General features: G+C 39.5%; 1 protein-coding gene across 1 annotated transcript in view; it reads left to right on the top strand.

The window, feature by feature from the left end:
• LOC127022938 (transmembrane protein 132D-like) overlaps positions 1–26,742 on the top strand; it is a 223,740-nt gene that overhangs the window by 172,738 nt on the left and 24,260 nt on the right. The window contains 1 exon segment of the mRNA XM_050906804.1: positions 7,057–7,200. Within this exon segment, the coding sequence (XP_050762761.1) occupies positions 7,057–7,200 (144 nt within the window).

Here is a 26,742-nt window from a genome sequence, read left to right on the forward strand (position 1 = left end):
AGGCTATGTAATGAGAGACCTCTCACTGCTGGTCACCTTATTAATGACCCCACTTTTCCTTTGTAACCCCTACGTGTTATTTTGCTCCTTCTCTCCCTATTTACTACACGCAGCACTATCTTATATATTTAGCTTTCCTCTTCCTCTCCCTCAAACTTAGCAGTGATAGATTCTATCTATACAGAGATGAAAGTTCGTTAGTAAGAATATCAAATAGTTAAAAGGCTTTGCAAAATTTAACTCAGATTAAATATAATTAGGTATTTTTCCTGAATGCCTTGTGTGTGACAGTAGGAGGAGCAGAGTCTCTGTGATTATCCCATGTTGCTTTTTCCCTACAGCACAGTCCAGCCATTGGCTGTTCTCTGTTTTCAACTAGAAAATTGTGATTGTCGTGCTTTATATGTATAGGTGGCTTTGTTTCACTGCTCATCCTTGCCAAATCTGCTCACTCCATAAGCATTGATTCTGCCCCCGTGGAGAACGAGTGAGAGCGTGGCTGGAGGTGAGTCACCCTCCCATTGCATGGCAGTCTAAACTTTTCAAGGAATCACAGACTGAAGAAGAAAGAATGAAAAATATATTCAGACATTGATTCTGCCACTCATTTCTTTCTAAATGATGGTTTTGCAATCACATTTTGCTATTAAAAAAACCAAAAACATTTTTCCCCCTAGCAGCTGTGTGGAAGACTAGGAGTCAGCAGGTAGATATATCCAGAGAAACATGCATTTGGGTTTCTGTTGATGTTCCTTTTTAACCCAGTGTCAGCACATCTGATTGCGGAGCTCTCTTGCCTGTACCAAGGAAAAAAGGAAACTGATTAAGTAGCAAGTGCTTAAATTAAATGTGATTAATTTGCTTTTCTATCCCCCTCCTCTCTCCCATTCCCAGTGACTTCAGATTTCACTTTGCACAGTGAAAGGTGCACACGTTAAACCAAACAGCTAACTTTGAAGTTCATGTCAGTCTTTTCACATTTCTGCATTCAGGTTTCACCATCATTTCTCATACTTGCAGTATTTCAACCTGTACTTGCAACTCTTCTATTTATATTAAAGGCCTCACAAATTATTTTGTGTTATTTCTGGCCACAGTTCCTTTATTCCTTTGGACACAGAAGAATTGCAGCTAATTTTTCAATTTTTTTTAGTGTATCCTAAGGGCTTGGAAACCACAGGGCAAATAAAGAAATAAGAATTATATTTTATTTATTTCAAGCTGTTTGCAAGCTCAGAGCTGACAATAATGTACTACAACCGAGGAAATTTGCTTTGGAGCATTTTCAGTTTCTCTGCACCACCGTGTATCTAGCCCCACCAGCTGCTTCTAAAACTTGTACTTCAGCTGCCATAATCTTATCATTAAAGGTGGATTTAAGTTTTAAGAACCAATGAACAAACCTTTGTACTTGCAACCAGAAGCTGGGAGATGACTCTGCATTTAAGGTGCAAGCTCAGCTTTACTCCAGCGTTGAGTACTAATCCAGTATAATCGAGTGTTAGATGGTACGAACTCACAGCAACTCCTTTAGAGAGATGCATCTCTTTGCTTTATTGTTCAGCTGCTGCTTTCTGGCTTTTCAGATCCCTTCTATGTTGCTTTTGTTTCCTATCCTTGCAGTGGTAACATGAGGAAAAAAAGCTGAATTTGACCACATCCATGAGGATGTCAAGCATTTAGACTTTATTGGTTTAGAAGCTTACTAAATTTAAACAGAAGCATTAACATGGCCTTAGGCTCTCTTGACAGTTATAAACTCTTCCTTGGGGGGATTTCTGTAATGCTTTCTAATCAGCTTAAGGAGTTAATTAAACAGCTGTCACTTAGCTTCTTAATTCTGAGACTTGATGCTAAATAAGATTTGAAATTAGTTATGCATGACTGAAGCATGGATTCTCTGATATAAATAAAATGGCTGCCAGCTGAAGAGGAGGAAAATCTAGGCCTTTTTTTAAATAAATAGTGAAAAGATTCAAGGTGGTACCCTGGATTAATGCTCTACAGGCTGATTAATAGAAAAGAAAAAAAAGGAAAATGGAGGATATTAATGAGTGCCAAATGGGACGGATTTTCAGGCAGCTATTCATTCTCATTTGGTGGCGTGCCCTGGACTTCAGGAGATTTCAATGATCATTTTATTCTCTTCCCTGTTGCAGTCTGTACATAGTAAACCCAAAAGCCAAGATGCCTATTGAAAACAAAAAGGAACATGCTTGATTTTAGAAGTTAGATATTTAGCCTGCAAAAATGTATTCCGCTACTATAATAAAAAATGTAACTGGAGATCTGCTGTGCTTATAGAACATGTATTATAGTGTTGTGGGGACTTTTTAATACTTTCTTTCCTTGTGTACTGTAGTAGGACAAGCACTTCTTCTCCTGAAGGGTATGAGCTGCAGATCAGCTCAAGTTATTTTGAGGAAACATGTCTGCAGGTCTTTTTTGAAAACAAGCTGGTGCCTTGCTCACTGCTGTTTGTAGTGTTGTGAGGTTTGTGAGGGCTAACAGGGATTCGGCATTAAAATGATGTGTTGAATCATGCTAAAATGCTTTTGGAAAAGAATGCTGACAGTTAGCACTAAACTTTTCTTTGTCACATAAATCTGATGTGGGGCCTCAAAGCTAAGCATGAGTTAGTCAGCTATTTATTTCTTTAAAAAGTCATTATTAATACAAACATTAGGAAATGTTGCGTATACAGAGAGAACTAGGGGAAGAAAAAAAAATTCCTTAAGATTTATAATGATATTGTTAAAGTCCTTTCTTTCACCCCAGGAATTACAAGGCAAAAGATGTCCAAAGGGAAATTAAATTGCAGGGAAGCTACCAATTAAAAATGAAAAAACTAATAGGTATTCACTTCTGCATTTCTACTTAAATAGATGCTTACTGTGTATATCTTCTGAATATGTTTCTGCTGGAGGGCTTAATATGCTCAGTTACTTAATATGAATCTCTTCAGTAGGCAAAGAACACTCACTTCAGAATCTTCTTTAAAAGTATTACTATTTTCTTAACGTGGTAGCAATTTCAGAACAAATATTACCTGGTCTTCCATTTCTATTACATGGAGAAAAATGTTTTTCTCTGATTATTATTTCATTTTATTATTTGAGGGGTTTGGTGAATGTGAATTATGGAGATATGCTACGTAATAGTTAGAGAAAGTTCAGCATCTTTTTAATAGCTGCTCAGGGAATCAACTTTTAGCCATTAGAGTATTTGGCTATAGCTTTGCAAAAGCAATAACTATTCCCATCTTGCAATGCCCTGACATCATATCTCCTATAATCTATGTTAGTTATGGATAAAGAACATAACATTTCTTCAGAAGATTCCTTTATTTCTTAAGCAGCAAAAAGCAACACTTTTAAATTAGTAACTATTTAGATTTATAGATTTTACATGCTGAGACTCTGAACTATAAATCTCTGTACAGCTAAATAAGTATCATGTTTGTTTCCTCAAAATGAAATAATTTTTATATGCTTTCACCAGGGCAACATTAAGCCCTTTCTAGCCGTGAAACAAATGACTGAAGAAGCATTTTACTCTGCCCCTGCTGTGTAAATTGGTGTAAATGGTTATTATGCCTCTATGTTCAAGGGTGAGATGCAAACCAGGTGCCTAAAGAAATCCTTCTCCAAGTCCATACATGTAGAGGTACTGAAAACTCTGCAAACAGAATATACAGCTCAGTTATTCTAGTGTAGATTAGCACAGCTTCGGACCATTGCCAGCTTGCTTTGCCCTTCTTTTACTTAGAGAGGTATTGGGGTGGATTTGTTTTCCTGGGATTGAACAAGTAATTGCTGATAGAAAGTCAGAAAATTGCCACAGACATTTGTATGAACTCCAGGCATTACTACTTGCCCCTCACCTCCCTCATTTCTTTTGGAGAGAGGGGGACAAAGATTGTTTTGGAGATTTTTATGACTGTCTAAGAATCAGCAATACTGTCACATGCTGCGCATTGTGCTGATACGGACTATGCACAGTTCTGGAAACATTTTGTTTCTGAACATAGATCTAGAACATGGATACAGACAAAAACTACAAAACTTTGGGATCTTTGATTTTGGATAGAGACAACATATGAATTTGCTTCCTTACCTTAGAATCAGGTATGAATACACTCACCTCCTTGCATTTAAGTACTCTCATGAAATTTATTGCGATTATTCACACAGTTGGGTTAAGTACAGATCTGTCAGACTGCAGCCTCAGACAGAAAGCTCTGGGGCAGGACCTGAGGCCGTGTTACTGAGCTTTGAAGCCAGCTGAGACGCTGGACATGCAGAAATTCCCTGCAGATCAGATGTGCTATGCACATGCTTTTAGAAGGTAGCTGAGAAGGAAAAGAGGGTAGTGACAGTGAAACAGCTGATGTCCTAAGTAGCCTGGTTTTGCACGTGTTTGCATAAAGTGGCAGATACCAGGTATATTAGGATGCAGTCTGTACTCTGAATATCCAAAGCCAGCACTTGAAAAATTCGGAAACTCGAAAGAAATTCATGAAGCTTGTGAGAATCATTCTCAGTTACTAGCTCTTACCAGGGGAAATTACATTTGCCTTTGGTAAGCAGACCTCATTAATCACACTGTTTCAAAGGCTTGGTTATTAAACTTCCCTTTGCTTTATAAAATAATTGCAAGGGTCATACTGCAATGTATCAACTGGAGAAAGGCGACCGTTCCTGCTTGGGGGAGCAGATCTTTTTCTGCTTGGTACAAGGTGCAAGTAGCTAGGCATGTGGTATGGCCTCAAATAGTCCCAATGAAATGAGATTCATGCCCAAGTGTTTGCAAAATCAGGACCTAATGCCTGGATTCTGTGATTATAGTGGATGCTTAATAGCACTTGTTCTGTCAAGCTGCCCCTATTTGCAGCTCTGTGGAGCCTATAGGAGAATGGCAAAAGTATCTAAATAACCTGCATGCAGTACCTTTGCTGCAAAGCCCAGATGTGAAAAAAAAAAAAAACCTGGAAACTTAATTGCAAATCTTTCTGAGATCTTAGTTGCCAGAATAATATATTCTCTACTGAGAACAAATGTGCACTCAAGACAGAAGGGCCTTACAGTACAGGCAGATATTCTCACCTTTGTATGAATTATAATTTCAAAATATCTGAAGGGCTTTTGTGCTGAGGGAGGGAGAGGATTTTCTTCTTAAGTTCTCTTTTTGTGAAATCCTATTTCACCCTCCCCTAAAGATCATGGTGAGGACGGGGCAACCTTAGCAGAGCAGCTATCAAAAGACCAGGAGGTTTTTTTCTTTCTTTCTTTAAATATTGCTTTGAGTCCGAATAAAGTGTCTCTGTTTCTTTAAGTAATAGGAAAAGCTCTTTTTGATCTGTATCCTTTAGATGAGAGAAATCTCAGCTTCTCCTCTTTAGCCCAAGAGGCAGTAGGGGGAGTCATCATCTTCTGGTAACTTGGTTTCAATCTCCCACTTTGTTGTCTTCCACAAGTAAAATCAGGTCAGTCTCAGAGCTCATAGCGTGAGCTATTTAGATAATGAGAAGTTAGCACTTGGGGGGCTTTGGAAGCCTTTATTTCACAAGAGCCAGCTGAAATCAAGAGCCTATTGTTCTACGGGATAGTCCGTGATTCGCAGGCACGGTTCTGAAAAGCTCAGACACCTGTCCGGGAATGAGCTGTACCTTGCAATTAGGAACAGAAGAACTCAGGCACCAATTTGTGCTTTCTGTGTGTCTTGGCACAAGTCAGTGATATCTGCTGTGCGAGACTGGTGTGACACCCAGGTAACTGAGAGCGCTGTTTGGTCTCATGCTCTTGATATAATCAGAGCCCAGCACTTTTAAATTAGAAGTGATAAATCAAACGGAAGGAATGCATTTTGCAATAATCATCACAACAATGACGTACCAGAGACACAGGTCACTGCAGAGCTCATTTTGTTGAAAGATCCCAGGCCCTTCTCAGCATCCTTCCTTTTTGGGAGAGGATGGTTTTGCACAAGCCTCATTAAGAGGTAAAGAAACAGTTGTGAACAAGTGCTTGCCTACCATTACCCAACAAGAGCCAGGATAAGCCCTAGAAAACCTGACAAGGGTCTGATTCCCCACAGTCCTGTGGTACATATAGTCGTTTATGCATGACTAGAATGGTGGCACTCTTGAACTAATTCCCTAGGAGACAGAGCAGGGGAGACCAGATCTTACCTGTCATGAGAGACAGTGCCACTAGCCCATTTTACAGGCTATGAATTGTTGAATCTGCCAACATCGCATCCCAAAGAGCAGGCTAAAGCCTGCCTCTGAGGCTAGAGTTGCTTCCATACACATGGCCAGCCTGAGTGTCCAACCAAACGTGCAGTTAGAAGCCATGCTAGAGCACACCCTGCATGCCAGATGGTTTAATGTGCTATCAGGTGGCTTTTGTAGCAGCTATTATCCCTGTGCAGGCTGTCCACAGGCTGGAAGTTAGAAAGTGTGCATAGTGCAGAAGACACTCCCCACTGCAGGGACTTGTAAAAGATCACCCAGGAGATTTGGGGCAAAGTGGATTTCTGACTGTCCTCAATCCATACTTGTTCCCTAACAATTATACAGTATTTCTTTGGTCTAAATGTTGACAGTATTTGTCCAATAGTGTCATAGAATTTCAGTATTTGTAAAAAAAACCTTTCAGAAAACAGTTTTGTGGGTAAAACAGCAAGACTTAAGACATTATTTTTATGTGATCAGCAAGATCATTAGCAAGCTCCTCAGGTTGGAGATGTTGCTATTGCTAGATGCAAGGTACATCTTGTTTATGTGGTGCAGGGTCATTCCTCAGGTGTTAGATTGCTCTGACACTTGATGAGCATTCATGAAATAGCAATTAGGGCATGACAAATGTCTCAATAGCCCTGAATCAGAACTGGGAGTTTAGTTCCAGGATTGAAGGAAGGAAATTTGTCTTTCCTGCCTGCTGCACTTGGAACAGTTCTTGGCATAGCCATTAGAAATTAAAGCTGAATCTAGGTGGTACTAATGAATTAATAGGAAAATATATTAATTAAAGGGGCTTTTTTTTGGTCTCTTAGGAAGCAGAGATCCTGAATACAGCTATTCTCACTGGGAAAACAGTGGCTGTCCCTGTCAAAGTGATCTCCGTGGAAGATGATGGGACTGTGACTGATCTTCTGGAATCTGTGGAGTGCAGATCATCAGACGAAGATGTCATTAAGGTAGGATCATACTGCTCCATTACACAAAGGCAGAGGCCCTGCAAAACCGTGGTGTTCACTAATGTGATAAGTTCTTTCATCTTCGTAACTGTTGTACTGCTGGAAGACAAAGGTTTATTGTCACTGTTATGTATAGATTGGTTCAGTGGAGCAATAAAACAAACACAAAATCGCACATTTTCCATCCTGCATGTCAAATACTTGGAACTGTCTGTCAATTCCCACTGTTGAAGTATTTTCAGAGTTCACTCTACCTTTGCCTTTTGCTTTTCAGCCATATGGGCTGTGTAGGTTCAGGAATGTTGTCAGCTAATGTTCTAGAGAAGGAGGTAATTCCTCTGAAGTTGGTTTGCCACATTGGAACAGGAGCTGTATGACTCAAAGTTTGGGTCTCTTCTTGGTACTGACCCAGTAGTGTATTGCAAACAACATCAGCTTTAAATTTGGAATTTTCTTTGGTCACTATTCCTACCAGGGTGTCTCACAGGAAAAATGTTGGCTGCCAATCATGGGCTGGGAACTACTGGATAAGACACTTGACCAGTGGATTTACTCTGTACAACAGCTCCATAGCCTAAACTTCCTTGAAAGATAAATGGCAGGCAATAATATACTGCTACTCTTAGTTTTGACTTACAGTGTGTACTTTCTCTGCCAGTAGTGAGGAGAGAGCTTGCAGGTATGCCTTTAAGTCCTTTTTTTAGTACTGAAATCTTAGGGTCAGACCGGACCGTCAAGAAAATTGCTGCCTCTTGAAGGCTTTCAGCTTGTACCAATATTACTACTAAAAGCTTGTAAGAAGTCCTGCATATTCCTACTCAGTTTGGTTAACGGTTAACACACGTTAATGGTAGTGGAAGGACACGGTCAGCAGTGGTGATTGTGGGAGATATGGTAGAAAGTATTCCAGCACGGTGACGGAAATGTTGGCTTGTCTACAGCAGCTTTTATCTTTTCACAAACTCATCTGCGGCTGTCACTTGAGAAGAGGAAATGAGAGACATGGCTACAAATAAAAGTTAAAATTGAATTTTTTTTAACATAACCAGCATGTCACAAAACAATTACAAATACTACAGGCCACCCCTCCAGCTGCTGAAAATCACTGTTATCCCATTAACTTTTGTGAACTGCACTATATTGAGGACTCGGCCTTTGTGAAATTTGCCTTAGCCTAAAGCTGACTGGAATGCTAAGCTTTCTCCCTGTTATGTTAGTTCATTTTAATTTGGATTCCAACAGCTGAGGGTAGTGTTTAGCTCCAAAGCAAGCCTCCATGGGCCCCATTAGCTGAAAAAGACTTTTCCTAGTGAGCATTTTTTGCCTTTATAGGCAAAGATGAGTGTAGGTACTTGGTTGTTACTGACATATGGGAAACAGTTGGGAGTTTGAGACATACCTACAAGTTTAGTAACTTCATGTCACAGAGGGAGTGACAACTTCGAGCAGGGTAATTGAAGAATAGAGCTGGGTATAGGTTTAAATGACCTTTCCTGATCTATCTCTAAACAGATTTTAATTTTTTTTTGTCAAAAAAATTGCAATTTTTGCGTTCATTGGACTTGTTTTAAGTAATTTCTTCATGATAATTTCGTATACACAAGATGAACCCAAGCAATTTTGAAGTCCAGCATTTTATGTTTCCCTTTTAGAATCTACTCAGGGTTTCTATTTATCTGAATAGCCACCATGTTGGTATTTTCTGATTAAATGTGTCTTTCTGGCTGTCTTAATAGAGACTTTTTTTTTGCTTCTATGAAGCCCTTTTGAATCTGGTAAATCTGCCAAATATAGCAAACTGTTGGACCGAATCTAGGTTTAAAACCAGAAAGAAATTATTTGGGGTCCTCGTCTTGTGTTGCGGAAGTTAATGGACTAAGTCTTCACTCACTACCTCATTAACTAACTTTTGAGTTTTTTCAGAGAACTGGAAAAAAGAATTTGAAAGCAAATATATTATTTTGGAATATATTTTTAAAATCAATTTTGTTTTCCAAAGTTTTACTTTATCAGAATGATTTTGCATGTTCATTGGGTATTTGTGTAATGGTTTTGTCTGATATAAATCTGCAACAGTTTGTAGTATACAATATGCTCAGCTCTAACCCTGGCAAAGAGGGTAAAGGGATAGTACTGCTTAAGTGTATATCTATCATTAATTGTAAGTACATGAATATACCAATAAAGGCTAGTGTGCTTAACATTATTCATATACATACCACTGCACAATGATGCTAATGATAGCCTTATGTCAAAACAGGAAATCACTAGTCAGAGATCAAGACGTTCTGAGCTGCTGCAAACATCCCCCTAGAGTTCACTCCTCCGCAGTAGGAAGGCAGGTTTCAGCAGCGTTAAAATGAGTTGCCAGTTTAAAGTGAGCTCTTAACTGAAAATGTGTCTCCGAGTTTCCAGGTTACCTGCTCGGTTTCAGACCAAGCCTTATTCACAGACATCTTATCTAATGAAGATAAAGATATATAATTACTGGCCAGCCTTCAGCATGCAACAGTAATTAGAGTTTCTGTTCTCTGGGCATTAGAGTAGTGAATATAAAATGGAAGAAAAAGTCTGCTTAAAATGCCCATTGAAATATAAAGATTAAGATTACATTTCTTTGTGTCCTTACTGTTGCTGTTTTTCAATGCGTCTGTCATGTAGCATCTAACAGATTGATTACATCTTCATGGCTTAGCTTTTATTCCTATTTTTTTGGTGTTGATTAATGATGAGTTTAAGCTCATTTTCCTTGCCGAATGAGGATACCTCATTCTTCTTTTAGTTTCAGGGGCCACATTTATTACTCACTTCTTTCATTTGAGACTTTAAAGAGCTGGACCAAATTCTGCACTGACTTGTTTTCTGCCAAACTGCATCTACTTGAACTTGGTTGAATAAGTCAGGACAGAATTTAGTCCATTGAAACAATATTTTTATTGACAAATGATTATCTGAAATGATTTAGTCCACCATGACAGAGTAACCACGCCAAAAAATGGAGGCATGTTATAGGGTCTGTTTCACAAATGAGGAATCCGAGACACAGAAAAGTTAAGGTGAGAATTTCGAAGTGCTATAAAGAAGCTCTGACCATTGAAGTAGATGGTAAAACTCCTACTGACCTCATGGGAAAGACAGAGATTGGTGAGCAGACTTCTTTGCTGAGCTGTTAATATGGATCAAATTCTGAAGGTTATTTAAATCAAGAATGAGGAGAGAGGAAAAATCAACATCTTTTAATCTTTCATTTTGAAAAGACGTTTCCATTTCAAAATGGCCATTTTTTCAAGGCTCAGCAAAGTCTAAAAGTCTCCAAAGAAACACTTTCCAATGCTCTGGGTTTTCAATTTGATGAGTTAATTGAAAATCTGCATTTTGGTTGCCCTGAAATGAAAACACCTTTGGGTTCATTTTGTTTGATCATCTAACTAAAAATTCCAATATATTCTCAGCTCTGTCCAGAAGCCACTTGCCAGAAGCCACACAGTGAATGGTGCCAACACTGGGAACAGGATACAGTTTCTCTGGCCCTTTTTTATATTACACTGTGTATTTTGTAGAGGACTCCATTCAAAATCTGTGTGTTATCCAAAATTGCTTGCTTTTCTAACAAAATACCTTTAGCTTATTTCCTTCTCGAGCATCTTGTACTTTTCTTAGGTCTCAGATAAGGATGCAAACAGGAGGCAGGCATACTAACTTTTGTCTGTATTACAAGCAAACTCCTGGGGCAGAAGGAGTGAAAGGAGGGTTGTTATTTCTGGTATCCTTTGCACAACCTAGGACTTACCATAGAGCCATGGGGCTGTGTCCCACGTGCAGAGGCCGTGCAGGATGTTACAGTATGGCCTTTCACACTGAATTCCCATTTCCCAAAGCTCTACAACCAGTTCTGGCTGTGGGATGATTGCCTGGCATTTGTGCTTGTCCTCTGCAGAGTCTCGTCTTTCTGGCTTTGCGTGAGGAGTGAAGCAGTAATGTTTCATCCCTGCGTGCTCTTTATCAAGCAGCTGTAGAATTGCAAAGCCAGACTGCTCCAGCCACAGCTACGTGATAGGAAGTTATTGCTGAGCGAGCGAAGGGTTGGTAGCTGCTTTGTTCTCTTCACTTTGGACTGTATTAGAGGGGATAACAATGCACTTGACAATTTGTAAAATATTACTGCAGACTAATAAATCTTTCAATAGCACTTAGTGTGGTTTTATCAGTGGCAAAATAACTTTTTTTAATCAAGTGACAGACTTCACAAAAACTGAAGTGTCAGAGCATTTAAAATAGCCTGAAGCAGACAGTGTTTTAAAACATCAAACTTTTAACAGCTGTTTCTTTTCTTCCTTACACTGGTGCACTTCAGGGAAAAGTTGAATTCTTCTAAAGTCAGTGGAATGACAGAGTAAAAAATCAAAGGGAGAAGATAATCGAGTCCAGGATTTTATCTGCTCCTTAGTTTAGCATTGGCAGTTCCAGTGCTGCAGATTTCACAACCGTATTGCTAGTGGCAGTCCATTTGATATTCTTTTTACAACACATTCTTGCATGCATGTGATTACACAAGTTTTCAGTTCCAGCTTTCAACTGGAAAAGAAAACCCTCATGGCTGCAGGTCAAAGGCATGGGCCCCCCAAATGGAGGTACTGCAAAGATACACAAAAATTTAAAAACAAGAGAGTATGAAGAAGCCCAGTTTCCCTGTCGTCTCTCGAGTTTAAGCCAAGCTAAGAGTGATTGGAGATGCATGTTATGGCTTGATTGAGTCTAACAGCTCACCTAGCCAAAAGGGGGAAGCCAAATATTCACCCTTTCCTGATGCTTGCTCCAGTGACTTAGTGGAGGGAGAAGGACAGAAGGAGGAGAAAGCATCCTGCAGTAGGGGCAAAGAAAAGTGGGAGAGGAAAAGAGTGAGGAAGAGCAAGCCCTTGTTTCAGAAGCAGTGATCTATTAAACTAGCTAACCAGAATGTGCAATACCACATTCAGGTGAGGTTGTCGCACGGGTTTTGGTCGTTCAGGATTCAGAGGACCCAAATAGAAGGAAAAAGCAGATATAATTAGCATAGTTTGTTGAATGATATCAAAGAAAATACTTTCCCATCAGCAAATGGGATTTTGTCTAGATTGAACACTTGCATAGAATATGGTTGTGTAGGCATGAATTTTATAATGGGAAAATAAATCTCTGCCTTGAGGGTTCGTTGAAGATCAAGTTCATGCCATGGTTTTCCACAATATAATGTGCTTTCTTTCACCAGCTGAACTGCCTTATTCCATCCCAAATAATTTTGATCTGTCTTGAAACAAACATTTGATTTAAGTCAGCAAATGGATGTTTTTATTTTCTGCGATGTCTAAACATTTCATTTTGATAGAAAATGATGAAATCATGTCCTGTCATTTCAACTCAATTTCAGTATTCCTGACATCAGAATCTTTCTGAACTTTTGACCTTAGGATGAAGCAACTGTGAAAAAGAAAATACTTTTTCTGATCTGCTCTAGTAATCAGGAGACAGGACAAACTCAGAAAAATGCACTATCAAAAATAAAAGTTGTAATAATAACTTTTAAGTCCCGTCCATGTGCTGTTGATACTGGTTATAAAGGGAGCAGGAACAATTTTAATCTCTCTCTGGTGTGAAGAGCAGACAGGGCAAAGATGAGTTCTGAATATAGAACTGATATAACAGTCCCACATCTCCCAGGAATCAACTGAAACTCACCTAAAGCTCTTGAAGTTACTGGATTTGTCTCTTTCATATTCTGCCAATTCATCATACTGATGTGAATCTTGAGAAGTAACAAGGTTTTTGTGGAGTTGTTTGCCTTTTTGTAATCATCCATACTGAAAATCCCAGTGTGACTGCTACAGTTGCCGTTGACCACAGTTTCTTTATATTTATGAAAGGCTATAAGATACAAAACTTCTCTGTAACAGAAAAATCCAAATAATTCCTGAATTGAGACTTCCTCAAAATTCGACAGAAGATACACAGAAATCTGTCTCTTTGTGCTTAATGGGAAAGAATATGTGTTCTTGTAGAGCCAGGGTTGATAATTTCTTTCCTTCTCTGGGTATTTCTGTTCCTTTATTGGGAGGAATATGTCTATATCCATAAAAAGAATGAGGCAAAATCTAAAGAATATCCAAACAGTGATGCCAAAGGGGATCTGAGTGAGCAGATTTAATCGTTTGCTGAACCCAAAAGGGGCTGACGAATATCCCTAAAGTGTTAAACAATTGCTAAGGTGCAATTCTGTGACTGTTTAAAACTAACATGGAGCTGCCATCCCTGTCTTTCTGCTGGCCATGAGTGCAGCTGAGTGAAAATGAATCTTTTTTTTTTTTTTTTTTTTTTGTGGTGAATGAGCTGTCTGCCTGCTCAGCTCCCTGCTCCCTGACTGAGTTCATTTCAGATGCTCATGATGCTTGTGCTAGCACTGGGAAGAAGTGACATTGAAGTGGGAATCAGTAGCTGAGGGTGAGAGGTGGCCAGGAGTGCTTCTTTCTATTGTGTATTCGCTTAAATGACATGTGAAATTATGGCTTTTCACAGGTACTCCCATGTTGTCACATCATTAGTCTGATACCATCCACGTAAAAAACTTATCCTGTCCCTGTGCTTGTGAATCCCCCCAGTGAAGATGCTCAGGAACTATCATGAAGAACATCTTCCAAGTGGCTCACCTATGTCTGAGTGTCAGATTTGTACAGTGAAAGATACCCGTGTAGGAATGTCAAAATCACCTTGCCTTTCGAAGAAGATTAGGGGTCTTTCTGGTTTTAGCGGCTTTCAAAACCCAACTCGTATACTGAATCCCTGTATTGAGAAGTGCTCCATCATCTCAATGAAAAGAGATTGGTGGATCCTCTAGAAAAAATGTGCTGAGGAAGTAAGGAACAGACAAGCTGAATACAAAAGGAAATTAGTTCTCTTCTTTCTTCCACTGGGCTAAGCCAGCATTGCATTACTGAAGCACAAGATGTTACACTGATATAAATGAAAGCTAAATTGGGCTCAGATCATCCAGTAGCACCTGGCTCCAAAACAGGAACTTGCATTAATCATTATAAATTGTGATTCTTTCTCTTAAAAAGTTCCCTTTAGCTTTAAAACTCTTTGTGTTCTTCAGTTCCAGTGACAGTCTGCCACTTCCTTTTAGAAGATGTGATATTTATAGCTCTTCATGCCTGCTCTAAACCATCCTCCAGATCATGACACAAAACTCTGTGTTGCTTTGTTACCATGCAGTAAAAAGTTACAATATGCCATATAAATTACTGTCTTCTCAGCCCCATTTAGGATTTTTCTGGACATATCAGATACAGCATAGCCGCTAAATGACTTTGCTTTTGCTTATCGTTTGCAGGACTGTCCAGATATTGTATTAGCTATGGAAGGGATTGGTCTTATTAGAATAAAAATATATGTGACAAGATATTTTCAGCTGATTTAAATATGCTTAGATTCCATGACTGTATCACTACTATATTGATTAATAGTAGCTGAAGATGGGGCTGGTGATCTGGAGTTAGTAGAGAAACTGCTGGTCAGATCTGAAATATCCTGAATATTAGCTACAGGATACTTTGAGGACTCCTAGAGTTCTCAGAGGCAACTGGAAGAACAAGGGGCTTATTTAGGACATACATATATGGAGGGGAAAAAAGAGCCTACAAGTGTTAGGAAGGCTAAGAGGTCGAAAGGGCATAATGAGCCTGGACTTGTAATCATGTCCAGTTCTCTCTTCTTCATTGGTAATGAAGAAAGGAAGTAAGCTCTAGTGGTTAAACCTGGGCTGCGGTTTTCGGCATTACAGATTCTAATAAGGGCTCAGTCTGCATACAGCGTGTGACACCTGATTTTCATTTCTTTTGCCTCTGCCTTAATAAGTTTGGATAACAATTGGATAACCCATTGGATGGGTTTCAGATGCTGCATTGAAATGCGCTGGTTATAGTGTGGGCTCTGGCATATGCTTTCAGCTGTGACATCGGTGTGCTATTGTGATCTTTGGCATGTCATTTATTTGATCTGTCTCAGCATAGACACGTACAAAAGACGTATAATGGTTCTGAATTACCTTGACAGATAAAGAGCATTAATACCAAATCCTTGAAAAATGCTTTGAGATCTTTACATAAAATGTACTATCTAAGCATCATCATTATGATTGTTAATAGTATACATAACCCTAACTAGGACAGGGCACAGACTCTTTAGGGAGCACTCTTGTTAAATTTAACTTTATCACAGCACATGAAAATTACTGTCATGATAAAATATTAGTGGCTAAGTAAGGATTTAGAAATATTTCCAGATTTCTTAGGTAACAGAGTCTGTGCAGGTTTGCTGACTGAAGCTTTCTTCTCTTTTATCCACCATCTGGACTATTTTGCATTACTTTCTAGGACCTTGTTGAGGCAAGCGTGTAACCCTCTTTGCCTGAAGCTTAAAAGGCAAGGACTTTGTACATCAGGCCACAGGCTACCTGAATTGACTTAGGCAAGGTAAATTTCAGGCCTTTGTGTCTGATCCACTGAAATAGGGTACTTTTCAAGTTATTTTTCTATTCTGTTTTAGGCAGATAATCATGCTCACTGTTTACCAGACCAAGGATTAATTAATAAGGAGAGAAGAAATGTAGACACAGATCTAGAGGGCGAAGCGTTCCCTTTGGTACCATGGAGAGCAATACTTGAATTTCTGGGTGCAGTCCAGAGCACTTCTAAATTCAGGAAGGAATCTTGCAGATCCATGTCCTGCTACAGCTGTAATGGTGAAACATCTATATCCACAGAGCAGGTTTTCATGTCTCTCTTCCCTTCCATATATGTGCAGGAAAACGAATGTAAAGACAATGTATGCGAGGTGATGTGTCCACCTTTGGACAGACTTCTCTCTCCAGTGCTTGCCTCTGTTAGCTGCTGTTGTCACTAACATTCAGCTAGTGATATCCAGCCCACCCATGGTCTTAACTCAGCCTCATCTCTCACTCCTGTGGTTCTTCTGTAGTGGCTATCCAGCTGCTGCATACTGTCTGTTGCTGCTGTTTTTGCTATTTTTCTGTGCTTGCTGTGTCTTAAATATTTTTCTCTCTGTTTCTGCCCTTACTTACCCTTTGGGTTGCCAGTTTTTAGCCTTCTTACATCAGTCCCATTGCTAACCTTTTCTGAAAACTTTGAGACAATAAAATACCTAGTGAAATCCTAAAGTCTCATAAGCACCATTGGCTGCATGTCTAGATCCTGCAGTTCCTCATTTAGGATTTGCAGAAGTGCTCAGCTTCCACTTAGGGAGCTAGATAAGCTTGGGCAGAGCAAAGTTATCCTATGAAAGACCAATTCATCCTTTTCCAGAGATGTTTTTGGTGTGGCATAATCAAATTTAAGAAATTGCTCTCCTTAAATAGCTCAGAATGAGTATGTTTTGAGGCACATGTTTTTGCATTGTTTCATTCTGTCAAGTGCAATGTAGTCCTGGCTTGTGCTCTCAGCTCTTTCCTGGTTTTCCTTGATGACTTTTGGCTACCCATTTACTTGTTCTCTTTGCAGTTATTTATAAAATTGATGTAGTACTTCTGAAGGATTTCCGAGAGCATAAGAAGGTAAACAAGTAAAACACATCTGAAAAGTGCTTTGAGATGTCAGAATAGAAGGAGTTGTCTGAGTCCAGTTTATTATAAAAAATAATTATCTGTAATAGTTCTCATGCTTTACACATGTGACAGGATCTGGTCTATTGCCTTTTCTAAGACTGTGGCATGGGTGTTTTATTTGTTTGTTAGGAGACACTAATGCTATTATTTTTCCCATATCAGCTACCCATAGAAATGCTGAACAACTTTTCTCTTTCAGCCTTATTTTGCAGCATCGCCTTGTTTAACTGGTTATTGGATGATAAACCTGATTTCTGAAGCTATTTAGGCATTCAAATCCAATTAATTTAATTGGGAATTAGACACCTAAGCACCTACAAAAACTGGCCTTAATGGCTCTTTAATTTTAGTTAAAAGTGTAACTGTGTATTTAGAGCAGGTGGGTATTATAGAAAGCTGATACTTTCTCCCATCTTATATAATCTCTTCCACATAATAACTATTAAAAATAACCTGCTTATTTGCAAGCAGGTAATTATTTTGCAACTGTAGAGGGTTTTTGTCTGAGTAAATTTAGGGCATCCTCTTTAGACTTCAGGATTTGAGTGCCTTCAGCAATTTCTTTTAGCATTTGTGAGCATGTGAAAAGCTGTTGTAGTGTTTGAGGTTTTGTGCAGACCTGGAGCTGATACCAAAATGAAACCTATGAACATGACGTTCCATTACATGCTCCATTTCATTCTACTAAAAGCCAGAGAGGGAGAAGTGAAACTTCAGTAATGAAGGAAAGTATCATTTGCCCTGGTGACTAGGCATCTAAAGACACAATGGATGTGTACTAAACTACATTTTATGCATTGTCTGTAAGCATTGGATTAATTGCACTCGACTGTCACTAAAAGAAAAAATCAGGGCCAGTATCACATGCACACATACAATTTCTGCTAATGATTGGACCTCATTTCTGCTACTGAAAATCCAGATTTAACCCACTGTAGTTAATGGGATTGCTCCGCACTTTATTTGATGAAGAGAAGAGAAAGTCTGTTCCTTATTGGGAATTTTTTTGTGTCTAAGCACAGCTCTCGCTATCACTGGATGGTTTAGTTTGGCATCAGCCTAATGCTGAAAGCAAAGATCAGCCAGAACCAATTTTAGCTGTTTCAGTGCCATAGCCATAAGTCAGCCCATGTTTCCTTGAAAGTTCTTCACACATTTTGATGATGCTGAGCTGAGTTTCAAGCTTGTAACAAATCTTGAAAGCAACTGTTTCCCTAGGGCTGAGAATTTCATCACAAGGATTTCACACAGGCCTGCAGATGGGATAAGAAACAGCCCCTCTGGCAATACAGTTGTATGTACTATACTAATTTTTGAAGACACCTTGACAAGTAGTTTTCCAAATTCTGCCCTTTGTTCCCAGGTTAAACAATGTGTGTGTCTAATCTCATCTCCCGCTCTCTCTCCTCTAAGTAGATTCAACTGGGCTGCATTCATTGATATTTATTTCTTTGGAGCTCAGGCTGCTAGGAAAGCTGTACATAGGTATGAGTAACGTCATCCTGTACTTTTTAGTATCCAGATCTGACAGTTATCGTCTGGTCTCCAGCAGGGCTAATTACTGATAAGAGTTTTCTTCATGGGCTGGTTGGTTGTTTTGCTGCTGTTGAGGCTCTGAGAAAACTGAGCACATACAATGAGACGGTAAATGTCATAAAGTGTGCCCAACACAGAAAAACTGTAGAAAAGATAGATCAGAAATTACTAGGGGACATGAATGAAGATGATCCCAGAAGCACATTAGCTGGCAGAGGACTTCCTTCGCTCAACAGCACAGGAAACAAATAACAAAAAAATCTGTTATTGTGCTGGTGGAAGGGGGATCCACAGTGGAAGGGTCTTGGTCTCTTCCCCACCCAGTCATCAACAAAAGATGAGTTATCTGCTTTACACACTGTCAAGGGTGAAATGATCAGCTGTTTACAAACTTCTAGTTTAAACAATTGTGTTTAATCATATCCTTTTGCCAGAGGTTGGTATAATATGTCAAGACGATGTCGATCCTTTAGGGCCATAAGCTGCTTCTTATTTTACAATGGATATCTCCAGATTTGGTAATAATTAGCTTTGTCTGGTCTGTCATTTACTCTATTTTTTGTTTAGTGAAAGGATCTAATGAAGGATTAGAAAAACAACTCGATTATAAGGCTGACATTTTCAATGTGATTTAAGGTCACTGAGCTTGTGTAGTCTAATGGGAGTTGAGCACTCAACTTCAGGTTTCATTGGAAAATATAATTCAAGAGATCAGTGTAAATGCATGATCAGGATGAGATCTGAACTACCCCTGGCACGGTCTGGCAGTAAGCAGGTGATGTCCACCAACCCAAAAGTAGAAAAACTTTCATCCACCAGTGATCTGCAGTAAGTACGTATAGAAAATTCTGCTGAATCTTCAGACTTGTTACTCAGCTATCATTACATTTTCCTTTTGAAAAGGCTTTAGATGCAAAGCCCTCTGTTCAGACCCAACTGGTACCTGCAGCGCACAGGTTGGAATTGAGAGAGATACATTTATGTCTTCTGGAACCTATTTCCTGTGCAGATCAGTTTGCTGCTAGCAGATTTCATGGGTGCTTCGGGGCTGCCTTAAGTTTTAATGAGCTAAATCATGAGACCATCACTCAGGCAGGCTTTTCTGGAGTTTGGTATGTTTTCTTTTCCTGGGAACACCCCTAACTTAGCTTTTTTGTCAGAAGCTGACACTGCAGTGACCAGTCCAGTTATCTGTAAGCGGAAAAGCCTCATATGTTTTCTTTCCTCTTCATAGCATGACAGGAGTGCAGGTGGGCCAGAGCCAGGGGACCAAGACTGACCTGAGTATATCTCTGAGGATACTCAGAGATACTCCCTGCTCATCAAAGAAGGAAAATAAGGAAAAAACCTGCTGAAAATAATCCGATTCTGCCTGCACCGATATCATTGTAAAATAGAGACAACCTGTGAGAGTGGTTTTGTTACGAAGATATAAACCTGTATAAAATGAATGCCATCTTCCAAGGGAATGCAGCACCACCATGATCTCCCACTGTCTAATTGTCTGTTCCACTAAACACTTATCTAGCCAGCCTGGGGCTTTTGGGGGGTTACATCAAGTCTCTCATTTGTTAGAGTCATATTTTTCCCTTTCACGTGAAATGTAGCCTGAAATATAGAAAAAAGCAGTTTCTAATTAAACTCCCACCTAAATCCATTATAGCTTCTGAAGTCATTGGAATAGGGAGATAAAAGAACTGTAATGATCCCAATATGTAAATATAGATGTAAAAGTTTGTTTGGAGGGATGGAGGTTAGAGGCCAGATATCATGAAACCAAACATAAAGTTTCTTGGTAGAAATTGAATCAGTGCATTGGTTATCATGGATTTTCATAAAAATAAAGTAATAATGCACATTCATGTTTCAGTTCATAAATGTGAAGTGACAGCCTATGAGTTAGCCACTGAAATGATTTTATAGACCCAAAAAAGAATAATAGAGGAAATTGAGAAAGCAGAAGAGAGAGTTGTAATAGAATTGGGCATAGGCATAAATATAAATCATGAAAGGGAGATTGATTTAATGAAAGATATGAAAGTCAGAAAGTCCAGGTGTTAAAAAGATCATCTGCTCATCTGATAAAGAATCCCTAAGGCTACACAACTTTTAGCTGAAACAGCCAAATTTACTTAAAGTAGATGAACTTTAAAATTGTATGAGGAATAACATATTACAAGGGAACATACTTCTGCAGTACACACAGTCTGTTAAGAAGTTGTGCAAAAGAGGAAGAAGCTTACGTTGATCCATTGGAAAATTATCTTTGCTCATAAAGTTTGTCAGAAGATTTACAAGTAGATATGGGAATGAGAAATTGTTGTAATCCAAAGAGCTTAAAGAGCAAGATTTACATGCTAGCCAGCTATGAGGATTTGGAAGAAAGCACTCTTGGTGAAATGAGTTGGCCAGGCTACTTCTGTGGATGGTGTTTTGTACATAAAAAGCAGGTAGGACAGACACAGATGCCATGTGAGTGATGTCTCCATCTAAGTGGCTGCTAATGTGGAAAGATTTATTTTAGCTTGTGAAAGCCTTTCAGGATTCACACATATCCATCTATAAGTGAAAAGAAACTAAAATCTCCCTTGCCTGCACATGTCTGAGGGAAGAAGGCTTAAAGATCCAGATGAAACTGTGCTAAGATCTCCTCTCAATATCTGAGGGTGATAGAACAACTCTTTTTTAGTACCTCTTTATGAAAAAAGCCATGGAAGCCAACAAGTTTGAAGTGCAGCTTCGTCCCCAGCAGTCCTATAGGTGTGAATAACTACACACTGAGATTTTGCAGCAATCGTAGTTCTGTTGTAAGTATTACATCTTTCATTTTCCTTCTCCCTCCGTTATATGGAGTTCTGCTTTTCAAACAAATAAAAAGAAAAGGATTACAGAGCCTCTTCTTAACCGCTGTATCTCAGCCCACTGAAATATGCACACACATACACAGAGATTGGGTGAGACACAGCAGAGAAGAGCCCAGGGAGGAACTGTACATATCCTGTCATCACCCTGTCTCTTTCTATAACCTGATTTTGCATGGTGAGGATCACCTCTGCTTCTGAAAAAAATTCTCAATAATCTTAGTGAGTCCCCCATACCATCTTCCTGAGGCAGACAACCCTTATTCACCTGAGGGGGAAATAAGGAGTTTAATAGCTCACCTAAAAATCTCGCAGCAAATAATTCTTGGAGAAGTTCAGAGGGCTTTGTGGAGCCTACTGAATGCCATACCACTCAAAGAAGTGCTCCCTCTTTCTCAGTCTTACTCTCCCTGGGAACGGATGAGTATCATCAGATACATGCAACTTTTTTCATAGTAGGTCTTGAAGTTGAACACAACTGAGTGATGGCATAGGCGGGCTTCCAGCAGGAAAAGGGAGGAGAGTGACGGGATGCCAGCGAACCTTGCAATCTGCCGCTTTGAAGCCACAATGACAAGTGCATGATTAGCGAGCACAGGGATACCAAATGAGCCCAGTCTCTGCTCTGGTTTAAATAAAAAAGGTAAGTTTATGAGCAGCTGGAATTGCAGTACCAGATTGAGCTCAATACAATTGCAGTAATATTTAGCCCTTGTCGTCAGTTGTCTACTCAGCCCACTGGTGAGTGTGAAGGATAAAACCAGAGTGAGCTCCTGCCAGCTTGCTGCGCCAAGAGCTTGGCATCAATATGTACATTTTTCCAGAGAACTTTGCATATAGTTGAGCTGTCCAGTTTGTTCATGTTGTCTGGAAATCAAGAGAAGAGGGTGCAGCTGCCCAGCTGCTCCAGGTGCCTGCAAGGTAGGCCAGGGTATGCTTATGCAGGGGACTTGTGGATTAGCATAAGTGAAGCACTAAAGACTGAGTATGTCTGGCACAACATTGACACTAAATACGTGAGTGTTGCTGGGTTTTGGCCATGAGGTCTTTATAAAAGAGCAAGTGTATCTGTGAAATGCCAGCGAAGATCTGACAGGCTGCACTGTCGTATCACTTGTGTGCCCTGTAAAGAAGTGAAACACTATGTGCCTAACTCTTCAACTAGCAATTCCTGAAGAGCCTTGCTGTAAAAAAGGCTCCACTCATCTTCCTGGGAATTTCTTAAGCTTAAGGAAAAAAGTCATCTTAGCATCCTGCTAAAAAGTAAGCAAAATGGCTCTGCTCTTTCAGGTAGGTGTATGTGAGGGACTCGGACTTCTAACGTAGTTCACAAATGTGGGCACTCATTGCCAAACTAAAAAGCACCAGCCCCATGAAATGCACTTTCTTTGCCAGCATTATTCCTCCTTTCTGAGCTGTACCTGCAAAGGTCAGTGCTGAAGAGTAGCTGGTGCTGTGGTAGTACTGGAAGCACTGCTTTTGAGAAAACAGTCTGCATCCCCTGGGCTGATATGTCTGGTCTGATTCTGAGCTTACTTAGACATGAGTGAGTCAAGAAAGAGGAGTCAATGCCTCAGGTTTGTTGTAAAAATTGATTGGTCTTAGGCTTGTGGCTGTGTATCTGTGTGATTTGTAGCAGAATGAGAGACGGTCCAGGACTAAGGCTCCATCACCTGCCTCGTTCAAATGAATAACAATAACTGAATGTAAAACTCTGCTAATTCCCCTTTCCACTCCCCTATACCATGTGTGCTATTTTCGAGAGATCTTTTATTTTAGAAGGTTCATTTCTGCCAGCTCATATGTGAGTAACAGCAGCTACTCTTTCAGGGAGTAGTGAAGATGTAACACGTCTCTAAGCACTGCAAGAGCGAGTGAAGCTGCTGCTTGACAATTCTGTTACATGTTTTCATAAATGTTTCTTTGGAGTTGGGTATATCCGTCTTTTGAAAGGAGATGCAGGTCTCTCCAGGGTACTGCAGAACTTGGTGCAAATCCTGGTGTTCAAAAGTCCCTTTCTTATGCCTCTGAGTTTAAAACCTGTAATGAATTAGATACACACAAGAGTAGTCCCCCATCCTTCGTCTGGGGTGTAATCCTGATTTCCACAGGGGGATTTTCAGAATGAACTAGCAGAATTCGATGTCCACATCTGATCATTTGAGACCTTAGCACCCAAGTCCTTCTAGTGTCCTTGAGAATCCCAGCACTGCTATGTGAATCTGGAGGATTTTGCTAACTAGACCATTGTTGAATTACAAGGCCAAATCCAGATTAAAAGACTTCCTCATGGCTTCATCTGTTTTTGTCTCCTTGTTGCCTGCATCCAGAATGCATGCATGGAGCTGCTCTGCTTCTTCCAGCCTGTGCTAGAAGAGACAAGCTGCTGACTGGTACAGTTCTTCCATTAAATGTCCAGAGTTCATCATAGGCTTTAAATAGGAGTTTGCTGGAAGAAATCCAGCTACTGAGTACACAGACCCATGCCTGCTCATTCCTGTCACTTCCGTACCCTGGTGTCTTCACATGAAATACAGCTTCACGGGGCTTCTTGATCAGTTATGCAACTTTGTTACTAACATCATCAATTCCTAAACACTGAGAACATGCAAGATGTGTCAATACAACAGGCTAGTACACTTTGAGATGGACTCTCTTTCATAATCTGGCTATTCTTTCCTCTTGGTTGTTTGAAGATAGTTCAGATATCAAAGTTTAGGACTCACCTCGATTTAACAGTAATTAGATACATGGTACGAGTGCTTGTCAGGATGGAAAGAGTGTGAAAGCATTTGGAAGATCAAAGCAGCATGACTCCCATCAGAGTCAACGGGGAACAAGCAGCTAAAATCTTACAAAATACTTTCAAATCATCCTCCACCTTCGATTCCCCATCATCACTGAAACCAACTCCTGAAATGTTTTATTGAATGTGTTCCTCTTGTCATTTCTTTGAAAGTGAAAGGAAGCTCAGAGGAACTGTAGGCTCAGGTTAGCATCAAGATCAACTGTTTTTCACTTGAAGGCCAAATGGCACCTAGACTGCACTGCCATGTAACCCCATTAGCTGCAATAGGGCTGACAGGTTGAGAGCTAGACCACAATTTGTCTTTCTCTTTCGTTACGGTGAGAAAAGCTGATGTTTTTCTAATCTTATACTGACCCTGAGCATGTTTGAAGAACTTTCTTTGCTTTGCTGACTATTAGCCCCAAGCACATCATAGCCTAAATCCTATATATCTGGTCTGTTGTCTTCTGCATTGTAAGAGCTATAGACACGAGACGTGTTTGCTCTTACCATGTTTATTACTGTCTCTTTTAGTACATTTATATTACGATAGCACCTACATCTCCCAACAGCACTGAGTCTCAATGACCAGGAACTACAGTTCCCTATCAGAGACTGTCCTGTGACAATCTAAACAGCTGTGAATAAAACATTAACGAATTAATGACATGAGCAGAAAACAAACCTTTTATGAGGTCAAATGGCAGAAATGAAATAGAAATTGCGTGTCCTCAGTCCTCACCTGGACTTCTATCCGTTCCATGAGTGTGTTTTCTGTTTCGTAATTTCTTCTAGAACATGTCTGTGAGAGGAAATAGTTTCTGGCCTGGCTTTCCTATTTATGACAAGTATAGCTGTTTTCATGGTTTGGTTGATTATTCTCCAACCTTAGAGTAATGAGACTTCATTTCTAGCCCCAGATAGCATTTGCAGGTAACATTCCCCCGCACTATGTGACCATGGGAAAGCTTCGTAAACATTTCATTCCTTCATGTGCACAATGAGAATAATATCTATACTATATAAATACGTATTTATATGAAAAAATGCACACACAGACACACGTTTATGTCATAAACACTGAGACTTCACTATGATGTGCTTTACAAAGTGTTGTTGGGAGATATTTTTTGCAAAATGCTGAGACACTTAGATAATAGAAATAGTTTGAATATAAAATGTTCATCATCATCACTGTTGTTATTATTTTGTTAGACTGTGCAAAGAAAGAGACACGGAAATGAAACAGTATTGATCCATAGTAATTTAACTGGTCCTAAATCAGGCCTTTGTTTAGCTGTATGAGGAAAACAGGATGCCTTTGCTCCCATCTTTTTAATACGTTTTTTTCCTTGAATTTTCTTGATTTAATGAAATGCAATCAATTTTCAGGCGATGGCTTGTCTTGTGCATCAGAATACTTCACAAAGTGATGTAAATTATCACCATTATTGCTATAAATACAGGTGAGAATAATATATTTAGCATTTTATCACATCTTGTAAGGAAAGACGAAAGTATGAAATAACATTTACTTTGTGCACTGCAAACTTATTTAATTGCATTCTAGCAACATAAATTATGTTGCTACAAAGACTTTACTTCACTCCAGGTCATCAGAAAGGGTGCTGAACACTGCAATCTGCTTTTGTCTCCTGTCTAGAAGTTCAGAAGAGCTTTAAGTGGTGGCTTTCACATGGGTTGCATTGTTCTGTTAGTGTGCAAAATGTATTTTCCCATACAACAGGACATACTTTTGCTTTTGTGATCAATATTGAATCTGAGGAACAAAGAAGAAATACTTTCTTCCCTTTTTACCCCAAAACCCCACATTTCTTGTGCATGGACTACAGACAGGAGAAGTTGTACATTACATATCTGAATATATGGCTTAAAAATCACTGAAATCTTTAAACTGAGCTGAAAGGAATGATATGTCCACCTATGGAAAACATTCCTGAGTCTTTTGTCTAAGCAGATCTTAAAAATTACTGCAGATGGTAATTCTGCCATCTTCCAGTCCTCAATGATCCCTAGAGTTGGAGAGTTTCTGATCCTCTTTCGTTCAGATCCTTTTCTTCACTGCTGCCACCAAGCCAATCTTTCCCCATCCTGTACCTAATTGTTTTTATCCAACTTTCTACTTTGCTTTTACCTTTCTTGAATTACATCTATTTATTTCAGACAATTTTCTACACTATCAAGATCATTTTGAATTCTAATCCTGTTCTCCAAAGTACTTGCAACTCCTCCCAGCTTGGTATCATCTGCAAATTTAATGAAATTAATTAAATGAAAATTAAATGAAAGACTCCCATTGACTTCAAGGGGCATTGGAGTGAGCCCAAACTGTCTTACATCTTTAAGAAGTGGTTCAAGTGAAATACACTTATTGCTTTACAGGCCGTTTTTGTAAGGGAAAAAGACAGATGCATGCTGAATAATTCAGGGTCATTGTTGTTGACTGAGAGAGGTTTAACTAATTTGTCAAAATAATGACCTTTGTTCACGGTGGGAAGCAAGTGGTTTTGGATTATTTCTGTCCCCAGAGAGGTGGTGGAGGAGCCTGAGTTTAGCTCAGCACCACTGCGAGGGGCTTGTTTAGAGATGTAAAATGAAAGGTAAGCATTAGTAGCAGTAGTGTTTGCAGATGGTGGGAGGCATGTTAGAATGATGATGATGTTTTCCTTTAAGCCTGATGGAAA

Source organism: Gymnogyps californianus, chromosome 16, assembly GCF_018139145.2.
Source record: "Gymnogyps californianus isolate 813 chromosome 16, ASM1813914v2, whole genome shotgun sequence".
In the NCBI taxonomy this organism is placed as follows: domain Eukaryota; kingdom Metazoa; phylum Chordata; class Aves; order Accipitriformes; family Cathartidae; genus Gymnogyps; species Gymnogyps californianus.